At 40.0% G+C, this 15,184-nt stretch overlaps 1 protein-coding gene across 25 annotated transcripts; it reads left to right on the top strand.

Annotated features, from left to right (window-relative positions):
* The first annotated feature begins 175 nt into the window (after nucleotides 1-175).
* Nucleotides 176-15,147, top strand: tnip1 (TNFAIP3 interacting protein 1). 25 transcript variants are annotated; one of them, XM_069531572.1, is made up of 19 exons: nucleotides 4,193-4,427; nucleotides 5,037-5,151; nucleotides 5,242-5,424; nucleotides 5,869-6,012; nucleotides 6,158-6,243; nucleotides 6,426-6,485; nucleotides 7,125-7,334; nucleotides 7,878-7,972; nucleotides 8,202-8,385; nucleotides 8,566-8,658; nucleotides 8,778-8,843; nucleotides 10,150-10,281; nucleotides 10,922-11,050; nucleotides 11,166-11,300; nucleotides 11,380-11,505; nucleotides 11,628-11,708; nucleotides 12,172-12,387; nucleotides 12,640-12,724; nucleotides 13,598-15,147. In XM_069531572.1, the coding sequence occupies exons 3-19, from the start codon at nucleotides 5,277-5,279 to the stop codon at nucleotides 13,720-13,722; spliced, it is 2,115 nt and encodes a 704-aa protein (XP_069387673.1). In that variant the 5' UTR covers nucleotides 4,193-4,427; nucleotides 5,037-5,151; nucleotides 5,242-5,276; the 3' UTR covers nucleotides 13,723-15,147. The 25 variants fall into 25 exon arrangements, with proteins under 25 accessions (XP_069387680.1, XP_019936384.2, XP_069387689.1 ...); XM_069531579.1 differs by lacking the exons at nucleotides 4,193-4,427; nucleotides 5,037-5,151 and adding an exon at nucleotides 176-853 and having other exon boundaries at nucleotides 12,262-12,387; XM_020080825.2 differs by lacking the exons at nucleotides 4,193-4,427; nucleotides 5,037-5,151 and adding an exon at nucleotides 176-853.
* Nucleotides 15,148-15,184: the final 37 nt, after the last annotated feature.

Here is a 15,184-nt window from a genome sequence, read left to right as displayed (position 1 = left end):
TGTCTCCTCTAATCGTGTCTCAGTTCATTGTGCATGTGTGAGTGCAGCTGTTGTCAGGCCATCTTTGAGTTAAAAGAGGAAAGGGAAAAAAAACGTATGTGGCAAGGAAATCCCCTGCACTATGCCAAAGATCCAAGGCAACAAAGTCTGCAGCAGTCACACACACACACACACTGGTTTTATTGTTACACCCAACCTGAAATTGCTCTATTTACTGTTGATTATAAAAGATTCACGAGATAACTCCAGTGGCACATTGTTAATAAGTCAGTGGATGTCAAAACATACACTTCTTTGAATTTCCCTTTTTGATGGCTGGGGGAACTTTGTGCTGCGGTGTTGTTCAGAACAGCGTGAACTAAACAGACTAGCTGTTATGTCAGAGTGAACTATGGGTGTTGCTTTAGTTTTTAGTTGCAGTTTCTCAGTCTCACAGCAGCGAGATGTGATTATACACATAAACCATTTACTTTACTATAAATACAAGCTGGTATATATTAGAAGTCATATGCAAATTTTTCTTAATGGTGCTCTGTAGTTTTTGTGGCCTCCTCGAGTCACTCTGACCGTTTGGTTGCTCTGATGTATACAGTGTGGTGTGCATACTGCAACCTGATGTTCAGATTATAACAAATACAATATTGACTTGTTATTAATTATTTTTCCATGAGTCGTGTTGTTGGTGCACGAAGGAACCGCAGAGTTGGACACACACCCGGTTCTGTTCAGACTATACAGTACAGGCCATTTCACTGGGTTATGGGAATTCCCCGAGTCTCACAGTGAAATTGCTTCTCCCCCGATTCGCCAGTTTCCTTAAAAAGTGCCTCTCCGACAAAAGCTCAATGTGTGGGTAAGTTGTTGTTTATTGTTTTAACATTTTGAAATGCAGTCTCAGAACATATTCGACGTGTTATTGTTGTTTATGGCGTTGTCTTCTTTAGATTCAAAGCAGATTATGACCATTTTTGTGATGTCACTGACATAAGTGTTGTCCTGTTTGGGGCATTACATGGACGGCAAATGTAACACAGGGAATATATTGATTTCTGCTCTATATGTACTAAAAAACCTCAACTAGTTCTGTAGGTGTTTGGTATTTACTGTTATTTGCTATTTAATCCTAAGAAATACACCAAACAATGTATTTCTGTTCAGTATATTGTGTCCTTTTAAACTGGATCAATATTTCTGTATTTTTAAATATATTTGTTTATTTCATTTTTCAAGTCATCATAGCACACCACCAGATCACATTCCATTTAAATGTTACCTATCTATGAAAAATCAACTAAAATAACACAAACTGTAGTTTTTAAAGACTGTATTCATATCATTATTTTAATCTAGACATGATCCTGTCCTGAGAGAAATGTACTATCTCAGGTTTCTTGGTGTCTGAGTTTTAGATTTGCTGTTAAAAAACGCTACAAAGAGCCTGTTGGAGTTAAACCTGAAGCATATGCGTTGCCAGTCACACGTTTTTACTTGTTATTAGAGATTTTGCAGCGATGGTCCCTGGTTTAAAGAATACAAGGACAGTTGAAGTCAGTGGTTGGCAAACAAAAGAACATTTTGGTTTAAGTAGCTCACAGCTAATGATTATCAGCTGCAGACTGGACATGTGTCTCTGCAGGGTGACGTGCATGCTTGCAACAGTGTGCGCTTCAATCTAATAATTGCAGCCTCTCACATGTCATCTGCTCACTCTTATGTCTTTGTGCTGTGAGGCAAATGCTTAAAACCATTTTTTTTAAAGTAGGAGAGACTCACTTGTTTTCTCATTCTCCTATTCACAGTATGATTTTCATTCAGTCAAAAGAAACAAATGAGGAGTATAATACAATTATTTAAAAAAAAAAAAAAGTTATTACTAAGCTGGTTTTTCTGTGACAGCAGTTAGTGTACATTAGTAGTTCAGTATTACTGTGCACCTACGGGAAGTAGTATACTGGTGGCAACATAAAGAGAAAACACCAGTGTGATTCTGATTAGTTTATGTTTAATGTGAATCACATCATGTAGGTGTCACATAAGATGCAAACAGAATGTTTCTCAGGCTGATGCTCTGAAAATCCTACAGGGTGATTGTTTGTCTCAACTTGTTTTTACATTTGATTCATGTGAGCCGTTTGGGTATTCAAAATAATTAGTGTGACCCATAATAGAAACTTGCCTAAACTGTGCTACTCGTGTTTGTGGTATATGGTCACAATTAATGAATTATATGTGCTTGTATTTGACTGAGAAATGGTCGTTGTAACTCCATATGGCCAAAGATCTCTCATCTGTTAATTCCCACAAGATGTCACTATTGCCCTAAATGATTTATGTTTGTTCAGTCAGGACCTGAAATAAAGTTCTGGCAATTAACTCCAACATATTGTTATGTTATTGTACTGTGTGTCACATACTATTCTTAAACTGACACCTATTAGCGTGTGAGTCAAAAAGAAAAAAACCCACATCATTTATTTTATATGACATTTATTGATGATGTTATATTTTAGCCACAGTATGTGACTTTATCTTTTCATTTAACTAGGTTAGTATTGGGGTCTGTGGTCTGAAGAAAAGGAAATGTGGACACTAAGGCCTGGTAATGTGTTCACTGAGCGTAGGTGGAACACAACATTTTGTACAAATATACTTATTAACAAACATATCAATACACTATATATTTAGAAACAAATAGTGATTAAAAGTAACAAACTAAGTAATTAATACATGAACATACTGTATTATAATAATAATTATTAAAGCAGACTTACAAAAGCTGGAGAGCTACCAGCTAAATCCTAGGTAATATTAACCACATCACAATTACAGCTGAAATAATTTTTTTTTTTTTTTAAATCACCCTCTCAGATATGACTTATCTGATTTATTTATTTTAGTCTTCTGTGGTATTAAACTAAATACATTTGGCTGTTTGTCGGATAAAGCCAGAACTCTGCATGTGTGAGCCTGAGCTTGAATAAAGTCTGAATGACATATTTCACAATTTTTCGTATATTATGCAGACAAATAAATCGGATTCATTGAGAGAAGTGACGTCAGATTCATTGAGAAAGTGACAACATCATCCAGCATGCAGACTGTTCACTGTGTCACCATCTGGCAGGAGGTACAGGAGCAGGGTTGCACGCACCACCAGACTTAAGAACAGTTACTACCATCAAGTTCCTAAATTTGCGGTCAACTCATGACTAAGAACGCTCTGCACATCTGTTCCCCTGAAAACATCAAATAACACACACACACTCCATAAAGACAAACACAGTTTCATTTGCAAAGAGCGTCACAATGCACCATTGAATGTTTATATTCTTTTTTAAATTTTCATTTTGTATTGTATTGTATTTGACTTTACAGTTTTTATAGCTCTATCTACCTTGCTTTTTTTTTTAAATTTAACTATGGCACTGCTGAGCTGAACAGTTTCTTCTGGTCCAACAGCTTTCACTGACCCTGTGCTCACCGCATAATATAAATACAACGCTAACAAAACTAACAAGTTACACCACATCTCTCAGGTCATGGACCAAATGTTTCCAGTGAAACGAATGGTGTGTTGTGAACTTCAGTAGTTCAGTGTAACTTGACCTGGGCCCTGACAGTCATCCCAGTTCAGAGGAAATATGTGATGCAATCCAAGAAACCCCCCCCATAACAGCCCCCTCTGTCCATTTATCAATGAAGCAGAAAGTTCAGAGAAAATGACTGGGCTGGTTTTTGGAACTGAGGGTGGAGTGAGTGTTCAAGAGTTAAAGGGAAAGATAGGTGGTTCCATTCAAACAGGGTATGATTTAAAACATGAACAACTTTATGTTTCATTTGAACGACTCTCCTGAATGACCTTGTGTTAGATAAATCCTTGTGCAGAAGTTTATACTCACACATCGTAAACACCACGATGAGAGGACGCTTATAGTTAAACTCACTTCTGTGTGATTGTGTGTGTGATTGTGTGTGTGATTGTGTGTGTGATTGTGTGTGTGATTGTGTGTTTGATTGTGTGTGTGATTGTGTGTTTGATTGTGTGTGTGTGTGTTTGACTACGTGCAGCGTCTCGCTCCGGTGTTTTATTGGCTCCCGCTGACGGAGCGCCGCCTCGAGGTGGAATTTCCCAGGTTACAGTACAGAGCAGCAGCACTTCCGCATTAGATGTGAGAGACCAGAGGCCACCGCCAGCAGAAAGGTACCCAGCCCAAAGACCCCTCTTTGTTCCGGGCTCCGCTCCGCTCTCGGGCCGTTTCACCGCGGCGCCACACGAAGCGTCTTTTCGCGGATAGGCGAGAGGAGCGAGGCGGCTCACGGTCCCGCACTGTCATCCAGCGTTAGCTAGCCCACAGCTAACGAGGATGTTGCTAGCGATTTGCATGACAACAGCGAAAACTAATATTAGCCCTCTCAAGCCAATCAAGGTAGCTATCATTAGCTGGATTGTGCTGTGTTTGACTCCGGCGTGTCGGCTAGGTGTCTGTTAGCATGGTTCACCTGACGTTTGACTTTCCTCTCCCCTGCTTTTGTGCCTTTTTCCCCCGCTCTCGGATGTGCTGTTGTCATATGTTAGCTTTGACACACGTTAGCACAGTGCTGCCATATGTTTCTCTCTGGCAGGGCTGGTATGTTTCCGCTTTTGTCCTCGCACAGCTGCATATGTTTGTTTTGTTTCGATTGATTTCATGTGGTTTTTTTCTCTCCGGTTAGCTTCATCGCTAGTTTAGCAGTTGGATGTTGTAAGCTGAGACAAAGTGGGTGTAGCACCTACAATGGGACGTCTCATATCATTAACACCCTCTGCCATGTTTCTGAGTGGCTGCACTGTTCCTAGGTTGTCAGCTATGGTTTGGAGGGATTTCTAGTGTGGGATCATGAGAATGAAGAGTGTGCAAGTTATTACTGTTCAGGCGGAGCTTCTGTTCAGCTGTCTCTGTATGAATACTTGCATTTTCATATTTGATCGTCCTACTTTCGTATTGACTATGAGGAGGTATGTTTTTAAACTAGGATTCAATTGTGATTGTTTGCAGTGGAAAAGATCTTGTTTCTGTTGCTTCGTCGCTCATCACCAAGTATTGTACACACAAGATTTCGGTCTTCTATGTTTAGAGACTTTACTATCAGCACTTTTTATTTTCTGCAAAGGTCAGCGTCTCATTTATTTGTGTTTGTCCTGCGTTTTAATCTTCTGTTTAGTACTTTCAGTTCAAAATAACTGTCTTTTTTCCCTCACAGTTCAGAGGACCATGTTTAGAAAGTGAGCAACAGCGATGGAAGGGAAAGGCCCGTACCGCATCTATGATCCAGGTGGGAGTGAGGTCAAGGCCAGAGAGGAGGCCGGAGGGGGAAGCAGCTATCGACAGCTACTGGAGGAAAACAGCATACTGAGGGAGCGGATGAAGGGACTTAAGAGCTTAGGTGGGTTCCCAAAAACATCAGTTACCCAAATGCTCTGGACATGGGGTTTATTTCCTGCTCTTCTTTGCACATCTGTTGTTTGTCTTAACTCCTGAGGATTGTATCTTTCCAAGATCTGACGGACACAGACATTGATTTCTTCATTATATTTTGTAAAAGAAAACTGTATTCAGTCTGCAATTGTAGCAGCGCTAAATTAAATATTGTTTGTTGTGCACAAGGACAACGTACAAAAAATCATCAACAACGTCGACAGATGACATAATGAGGTCCCAGTCAGAGTATACAAATGCGGAAGGGAGAGCGCTTGACAGTAAATGAATAGGAATCTAGTAAAACTGGATCTTGCTTGTTAGTGTGTTGAAAAACTTGCATGTCAATGATGTAACTTTTGACAAAGTGAAGTGTTGCTGGATAGAGACAATCTTTCTCTGAAACTTGCAGGTGATTTGCTGGAAGAGTCTCAGTCAGAGGCATCAAGGCTTCGGCAGCGAGTGGAGGAACTTGTGAGAGATAATGAAGCCTTGAAGTCCTCCAGCTTCGCTGCCAGTCTGTGTATGGGAGGGCCCGTCCAAACTGAGACACAAAGTAGGTTCCACAGACTTGATGGTAAAGATGTAATTTGCAAACATATTTTCACATGTGTGGATTATTAATCTGTACAGTATTGTATCCATGTTACAACACTGTTCTACTTTACTGTAACTTGGATTAAGGCTTTGACTTGTTGCAGGTAAACCCTGTTTACACACCACTGCAGAGCAGAAGGAGGAGCAGACAAACTGTTTGGGGAAGACCTTGCAGCCTGAGAAGCCCAATGTAAGTAAATTGTTCCGTGTGAGAACTTTTGTTTGAGGCAGAAACAACTGTAAATATTAGTATTTGACATTTGGCAGCTCTCAACTAAATGTTTACTTTATTCTTGCAAATGTATTGAATCAGTTACTGAGTAGACACTGCATGTACTAGGGGGCTACATATATATTTTCTGGTCTTTCCAGGAGGCCTTATCAGAGTTTGATGCAGTGAATATGGAGGGGAAGACTCCAGATGCCTTGACAGTACGTACATGACTTGTTGTGGCACAAAATAAGATAAATAATTTTCCAGACAACCACAGGAAGTCAAGTTTTTGTAGTTCCAAAGAATATTAGAACATCAGTGCTCCTGCTGCTAATTTAGAAGTAATTGTCAAATATATTTAGAATAAATTCAACCTTTCCTCTGTTTAAATGAGAACACATCCTTGGTGTGGTGATTCACCAACAAACTCAATACTGATAGCTCCAGCCTGAGTCAGCCGTGGGAAAGTCCGGGATTATTACTGAATGGAATCACACAGCTGATTCATTCACACGTCCTAAGGGATCTGTTGATAGGACACTAAACCAGGATATTTCAGGCTCACGTGTTGACAAAACTAATAGAACTAGTTTTTCATTTAATTTGGAGTTATATACTTGACACAGTTTTTATATATTGTGGTAACACTTTTACCATAACCACTGTTTTGAAGTAATAAGTTGTCTGAAGGTCAACTTTAAATCCAACAGGACAAACTGGTTTGACTTTTTAGATAAATCATCAGTTGCTTTTCATAGAGACAAAATTAGTCAGTTTTAAACTGGTTGAGGTGTAATTGTAAGATCGCTCTCAGCTAAAGAGGAAGGACAGACTGTTATCTGTGTGGTTTTCTCCAGGCCGGGTCAGTGACAGGAGTAATCCCCCCCCTGCCTCAGGACAACATCGAGCTAGCGAGCCAGCTAAAGAGACTAGGGAGCTCCTTCAGCATATTCGCAGAGGAGTCCAACCCAAACCAGCTGTTAGCTCACCTCGGCCGCATGGCTGTGGAGTTTCACCATCTCTCCTCAAAGGTCCAAAAGAATGAACAGAGGACCTCCCTCCTACAGGTATGTAACACAACGACTGCATGATTGAAGTAGAATAAATACCCAAGCAACCATCATGCCTAAGATTGAAGCTATTAGCATCTTATAATGGGAAAAATGCAACAATTATCATCATGACTTTGTGGCAGATTTTATTTATTTTATTTTATTTGCAGGCTGTGAAAAGAGGGAAAATGTTTTTCTTTACATTGCAATGACATTTGTAATAGTTTAGATTATTTTGTGGCAGATGTTATAACACAGCACTGTGTCTTTTACAGTAAGTCCACAATTGTTGGTATTTGTATGTACATGTACATGACATACACATGAAGAACTGCAACTACTGGGGCACAGCACGTCTTGATAATAGCCAGTTATTTATCTGGATTGGATGTGATAACAGACTTCCTTTTTTTTTTAAACGTTGTAATTTAAACTATAAACTTATTTGTTTAGTGTGTTAAAGGCAGTTGACTCTGGCATATAGGAGATAAGTTGTTGTTATTGATCATATTATACAGAATGGTGTTAAATATGGTGATCGTTGTGCTTGTTTTAAAGACTCTCTGTGAGCAGCTCAGACAAGAAAACAATGACCTTCGAAAGAAAATGGAGGAGGACCATCATATCAGGAATCAAGACTTGGAACAGCTGAGGTGAAGTTTTACATCTCTATTAATTTGACTTGTTTATGTTTTGCTTCTTCATTGTTAGTAAAATTTGTTTAAGGGGGTGACTCCAATGCTTTCTTTTGGCATCACTCTGCCCAGTGGGAGTTTTAGGTTCTTCCCAAAGTTCATCCTGTCGCTGTCCCAACACTTCAGCAAGGTCTTGTGAGGGTCATTGGTCACATGTACTATCTTTTTCATTTTCTTGCCGCTTCAGACAGGAGAACCAGAAACTTAAGGAGCTCGTCACAGGAGGAGCAGCAGCATCATCAGCCGCAGGAGTAGCAGCATCATCATCTGCTGTAACATCTGATACTGAAGCTCCAGAGGCCAAAGAGGAGCCGGTGAAGGAGGAATCTTCTGCTGTGCGACCTAAGATGGAGGCTGCCACACCACAGAAGGTAGTTAGAATTACACAGCAGATTAATTTAATTCTATAAACAAACATTTATTTCATGATGTAAATAAAACGGGACGTCTTACATTATTTATTTTGAACTGTATTTTTTTTCTTCTTGAAATACAGTCAGCAATGTTCTCTTGATGATTATTCCGTCACATGTATGTTTTGTGGTCCCCAGAGTGGAAAAGCCACAGAGAAAACCCCGACTAAACCTTGTGATGTTGAGGTATACGAAAAGAAGATCAAGCTTTTGGAGAAGCAGAGAAAGGATGTGAGTCTTTTTTTTTTTCTTACTCTTAGTGCTCATCCTCTTTTGCCATAGGGGAAAGTCTCTGTATAGTTTCCTATAGGTTCAGTGTCATTTGTTTCGTTTTCTGGTGCCGCTGACAGGTACTGGAGGTGAACAAGCAGTGGGACATTCAGTGGAACTCCATGAAGTCACAGTTTGAGCAGAAGGTACAGTAATGACTTTACACCTTTTTATGAATGGTGTGGGAAGACCCAGATGTGTCCTTGACTGATATAGAGCTGTTGTAGGAGAGTGAATACCTTCTCTCCGAATTCCTTTGAAAAACATTTTTTTTATTGTGACAAAGATCACTATTAAAAGTGTAACACGTTTGTTCCATTTTGAAAAAACGCATCAGTTCAGGATGATCAACCAAGTATTCTTGTCTCCTTTTTATTTTAGTTACATTTTTAATTTCCTGGGTGCTTTTAGTCTTTCTTGTCCATAAAAATATCCTTGTTTAGGATAAATAATGTAGATGTCTTTGTTCACCTTGTGTCCTGTTAACTTATTTAATATTACTTAAGATAATTATGTCCCTACTATTACTACTGTTATCAATACAACTATGTTGACATTTCAATAAACTTAATTTATATGAAATAATCTTTCTTTAAAAATTAGGTCATAAAATATTGTAGGTCAACATTACTGAAAGCTATACAGATGAAAAATAAAAAAATTCTCGCCACCCAACTTTAAAATAATAGTTGTAGTATTTTGACATCAATGGAATATCCATTTTATATTTTTCTGCTGTTAGGGTTGAGAGCTTTTTGAAGTTATGTGAGGAATGGCAAAGATTTTGTAATTCGGAAATATTTGTAAGGAACACAGGACTGATGTAGTTGTGTACTAGTTGGCAATGAGGCAGCTGTGTGTATGTGCATGTTTGTGTGTGCATGTTTTCTCTGTGCCTGTCCAGTGGAAAAGGTACAAACTTGCAATAACTTGCTATCTGAGCATACTTAACCACAAGGCCCGTCACACTTCAGGGCCAGAATTCCCCTCACCTCTTTGGTACCCGCTGACTTCCTGTTGTGGTGCAGTCGGAGGGCAGCAGAGACATAAATGTACACACACTCTCACACTCACATACTCACACACCTACGTCTGTGCACACCCACAATCATGAACAAGCCTACATTCACACTTTGTTGAGGCAGGGATACCGTGCAGGGTTTGAACCACAGAACACTAGATATATGCATTTGCGTCAGTAGCTATGTTCGTATTAACACAAAAACAAAACTGTGTGTTTGCAAAAACGTCCTTTGTTGCTGTGGCTTTCTTTATGATAACAAATTTTTTTGAGGATGCATCTTCACACATGCATCCGCTGATGTTTGTCTTTACCAGAGACTTGATATCACTGAATCACTTTTTTTGGTATGTGCTTACGAGAATTGCACCTTACACTTGTGATTTGTGGATTCTGTAAATGCTATCCTCAACTAAATACTTCTTCCTCAGATAACAGATCTCAGACAACGCCTGGCGGAGTCCCAGAAAACTGTGCTTGAGCTGGAGGCTGAGCGAGAGCAGAGGCAGCGCGACTATGACAAGAAGCTGTTGCTAGCCAAGTCCAAGATAGAAAATGTACAGGTGAGAAAACAAGGCCACAATAAGCTGAAACACAGAAGAAAAAACATGTTAGAGAATACTCATAGTGGCACAAAGCAAGATTCGCCCTTGGCTATACCAGGCCTCTCCCTACAGGTTGGATGCTTTATTCACTGTCGTAAATACTAGTTGTGGTCTGAGCATTCCCAAACACACGGCTGCGCAAAAGTGCATTTGTTGACAATCTGACGGAGAAGAAACCTCAGACACCAAAGAACCATGTCGATGGACAAGGTAGAGATTTTACACAAATACAACGGGCTTGTTTGGCTAACTTGCTAAACTTTTATTGAAAAGGATTTGCCTGGCTTCTGATGATAAACTAGCAAGTCGACAACTTAACTTTCACAGCCCAACGTCAAGCAAGCACAACAGTAAGACCTAGCAAACAAGCAAAAGTTACGACTTGTTCGATAACAACAGCAGGAGGTCACCATCTGTCATTCATCACTTGGCCTCTTTTTGCTCTCTCCAATGGCATCCATGGAGTAAAGAGCAAAGACAGACATGCCATTTTCCCTATTATATGTTTGTGTACCATCAAATGATGTAATTATGTTATTTTAAGGTGTAAAAAATATCGCTTTTAAGAAAGGTGTTTTCAATGTCCTGGGTGTTTCAGGGGGAAAAGGAGTGTCTCAACTCTGAGACCAATGAGCTGAAGCAGAAGATTCGCTACCTGCAGGATCAGCTGCTGCCCCTCAGCAAACAGAGAGAGTACCAGGAAAAGGAGATCCAACGTCTCAATAGGGTTAGTAAGGAAGAGATGGAAATAAGGACCCATCAGGAATGGAGACATTTCTTTAAACTTGTGTTTTTTTACATTTCATTACACATAATATTTCTTTCTGTCTGTCTTACGTCAGGCTTTAGAGGAGGCCTTAAACCTAAAATCCCCCTCGTCCTCTCAACAACCACCTGGCCAGGCTAACTTCGCAGATGCAGCCAATAACCTGAGGAAACAGGAACTGCTCACTCAAATAGCTGTACTAAAAGAGCAGGTTAGACGTGCAACAAGTCGTACATAGTTCTACTGGAACTGTATGTGCTTTTCCTCAATGACGCTGTTTTGTATTCCAGGTGAAGATCTTTGAAGAAGATTTCAGAAAAGAGAGGAGTGACAGAGAGCGAATGAATGAGGAAAAAGAAGATCTGAGGCGACAAGTTGAGAGACTCCAGGGTCAGATTACTAATTTGACCAATCAGGTATGATATTGGTATATGATGTTTACAGTATGAAGTGGCATAATCAGGAAAGGTTGAGTTGTTTTTGTCTCTTACAACGAATGACCTTTTAACTCTGTTCTTGAACTTCTTTGTTTGTTCAGCTCCATCAGGCACAGAATGAGTGTCAGAGAGAACGCACAGAGAGATGTAAACTGGAGAGACTGCAGATGCATCACAAACAGGTACTTGCTGTAGCTCAGGTCTGAGCCTGGTAACTGTGCAGACATAGTGAAATGGTGACTGAAGCTGTGCTGTCTGTGTGGATAGGTGCTATGTTTGGCTGTGCTTTCAGTCAGGGCCAATGCATTCAAAGAAAGTTGCCTCTGTAAGCCTTTGGGAAGCGTTTTGCAGAAGGATAGGTGTTGTGGTAAAAGTTGCACACTAGCACCCCCTTGTGGCAGTATGCAGTCACTTAGATGTTGACTGTATTTAGTTAAATACTAAATAAATACTCCAGGACAAGAGCCTCACTCCAGCTAGCATGTTTTTCAGTGCATTTGGGATCAGCAGGTGGAACATTTACTCTGCCCAGAGGGAGGCAGCGGCAGTAGGGTTGAAGGTCACAAGGCCAATGCCGCTGAGCTCGCTGAGACTAGCAGCCGTGCACTGATTGGGGATCACGTGTGTACTTATGATCCCTCGTAGGGGCAGCAGCAGGAAAGACGTACCTCAGACCCCACGTCAGGCTCAGTGAACGGCCTGCTGAGCCCTCCCTACTGTGGTCCCTTTGTGCAGGTGGGACCGCAGGGCCTTGAGGGCTGGCCCATACACTTCCCTCCCCGGATTCCCAATGCAGCAGGCGCAGCAGCCGCAGCCGCAGCAGCACCGCCCCCTGTACGAGACTTCCAGCCTGTTACCCCGGTAAGGGTCCTCTAAGGCCCCTCTGTCTCTGTCTCTGGAGTGACTCTTGTTCACTGAGGAAACAAGGCTCTTTTTTTCTCTTACCCTACTCCCCTTATCTGTTCAGAGAGCGAGCAGATATAATTAGGTCATACTGCAGCTCACTCTAGTCACGTTTACGTTCAATACAATTGTTGGGTTATAGCAAAGTTAAGGGCTGCTGGTTAAAATGAATGAGGATACTGTGTAAGGTGATACTTTGTCCTTGGTCAGGGTTTTCCATGGCAGTCATCATTCCCACAGCCCCGAGGGGCCAGAGCAGTTGGAGAGAGTTCAAGACCACCACCAGAGAATGCAGGTATAGTAGAAAACACAAGCAGAATATTTAATGCTTTGTTTGTTGAAAAATCTAAATGAAACTCAGTTTCACTGCTCAAAGGTTAAGGCTGGTTAGATTGTATTTTGCCAAATGTCAAAAAAATTCCATTAGAACCAACAATGTAGTCATAGTTGTGATCCATCTCGCAATATTTTGATTTCACTAGAACGTATGTGACTCTCCAAAGCCCATTTGCTCATTATTAAGATGCACAAATATATAGTGAAAAGGCTAAATACTGTATATTTCACACAATAGGTGGGCACTGTCCTTTTTAGCAAACATAACTCAAACTTTTAACAGCTTAGGATAAATACCTGATAATGAAGTATTATGACATCAAGACAACGTCTGCTGGACTGTGAGTCAAAATGATCTACATCTGCTGGGATTAAATAATCAAAAACAATAGCATCAATAAGCTGTTATTATTAGTGCTTCTCTGGATACTGGAGAAGTTAGGAAAGTACATTTCCTATTTATTGTTGCTACATGAAAGTTAAAGTGTCAGAAATTCACAGTTTTCTATCACTCGGAGCAGGTGAGGATTAAGTGATTTTGGGGCTTTAGCCAAACTACCAAAAAGGGTGCAATAGTGTTATGGTCACAACATGGCTCCTACATTTCCTGTAAAAATAGTTACTTTTGTTTATTTTCCATTTCAATAATTACGTAGTGTGTAATTGTAATGTTATTCAAGTAGCTAATATCAGTACTTCATCAGTAAGAGCAGTTGTACTAAAAGCACATAATATTGGCTATATACAGGCCATTTCTGCTGTATTTATTTTGAGCAGCAAAGTGTTTTTGACTGTAATGATAAAATTGTCTTTTTCCTTTATGCATCTGTAGATCAGTCAGCAGCAGCAGCAGCGGCAGCAGCATCCACAGCAGCAGCCGCAGCCGCAGCAGCAGCTGCAGGAGGAGGGGGATTTGGAAAAAGGGAGCGACAAAACATCGACCCTGGAAAGCACTAAAGCATCACCGTACCCACCTGATTGATCTGGGTAGTAGCATGAAATCAGTTTGTTTTTGAGTTGACAAGGTGTGATTTGATCTATAATTTTCCTACTGAACTGTAGATATTCTATTGTAATGTTGTTTATACTTGCGTTTTATAAGGCTATTTGTGAAACACTTCGCTATTCTGAATGAAATATTATTTTGATCTTTCTGGGTTTTTTTCAGGATCTGAAGTCATTTGTTAAATAGGTTTGAATAATTATCATTGCTCTTATTTTTTTTTTTCCAGAAAATATACCTATGTGATTGTCTCCCTGCAAATCTGTAACAACTTGACACTTAGTTTGTTACTTGTGGGGTTACAGGAAGCCATTCCCCAATAATACTACATATACTAATTCCAACAATGAATGATTATATAGGTACATTGAATCATAGAATTAACGACGTGAATGTTGATTGATTTATGAAGATTTCTTCAGTACCATCGATGTAATAGAACTGTCCCTTATGTGTAACTGTTCAAAAGTGGTTGTTGAAATACAAGAATTTGGGGGAAATTAATTTTTAATTATCATACCAAAAACATGATTGTGATTCTTAATAATTTATTTATAACTCTGTTTTGATATTTGCATTGACTAAGTGTAAATCATTGTCTTTAGTAATGCTGTTCTTTCTATGTTGTTAGTGTAATCCCAATATATTGTAGCTATTGACATTGTATGTTTGTATCAGACAAAATACACAATGCACAATACATACACAACCTTTTTTTCCCCATGCCGATGGACCTAATCTCATTAAACACAACACTTGTACTTTACCACAATTGATTTGATCGCTCATTCCGATAGTCATACTCATCTCGCTGCATCCTGTACTATTGCCCACAGTTTAGCCCCAACACACAGTATCTAACCCGTAGACGGCAGAGATGGCCATCCTTCTCAAAAACCTGATACTACCTGATTACAGAACGAGTGGTAGAGCTGAAACCTTCAGATTCTGCTCAAGAAGCAGGAAGGTGGAGGCCCTAGATCTAGTGTCACGGCAGAGGACGACCTTTGCTCATGTCAAGAGCCCTGACAGCACACAGATGTTTGCGTTACTATTTTAAAGGGTAAATGAAATCTCAAACTGAAGACCCATCCTTAGAGTAATTAATAACAGGTAGCCAAGCTTCAAAATATGTCCAGATGAACTTGGAGGGGGAAAAAGGATCAATTTTATCAAACTGGTTATTAAGTTACAGGGAACAAACTCCTGATGGGTGAGAGCTGACATGAGACATTAGCAGACCTGCACCTCGAAAGGTACGCTGTAATTACTGGCAGTTGTATTTTCTTGGTTTGTAGCCCCCTTTTGTTTTGCTGTTGGCAAAAGCACATGTGAGACTTTTTGTATTTGACTGGCTTAATAAATCTATTCTAAGTGTCTATTATTATTTTACCCTCCTTATTCATCTTCATATAT

Source organism: Paralichthys olivaceus, chromosome 9 (assembly GCF_024713975.1).
Source record: "Paralichthys olivaceus isolate ysfri-2021 chromosome 9, ASM2471397v2, whole genome shotgun sequence".
NCBI lineage: Eukaryota > Metazoa > Chordata > Actinopteri > Pleuronectiformes > Paralichthyidae > Paralichthys > Paralichthys olivaceus.
Note: the sequence above shows the minus strand (reverse complement) of the source record. Positions and strands in the feature narration are given on the sequence as shown.

Excerpts from the sequence above, each read along its gene's own strand:
- tnip1 (XM_020080825.2), top strand. The coding sequence starts at position 5,277 with ATGGAAGGGAAAGGCCCGTACCGCATCTATGATCCAGGTGGGAGTGAG. Across the intron at positions 6,013-6,157 it reads CGTCCAAACTGAGACACAAA|GTAAACCCTGTTTACACACC; the intron begins GTAGGTTCCACA and ends GACTTGTTGCAG. Across the intron at positions 10,282-10,921 it reads CCAAGATAGAAAATGTACAG|GGGGAAAAGGAGTGTCTCAA; the intron begins GTGAGAAAACAA and ends TGGGTGTTTCAG.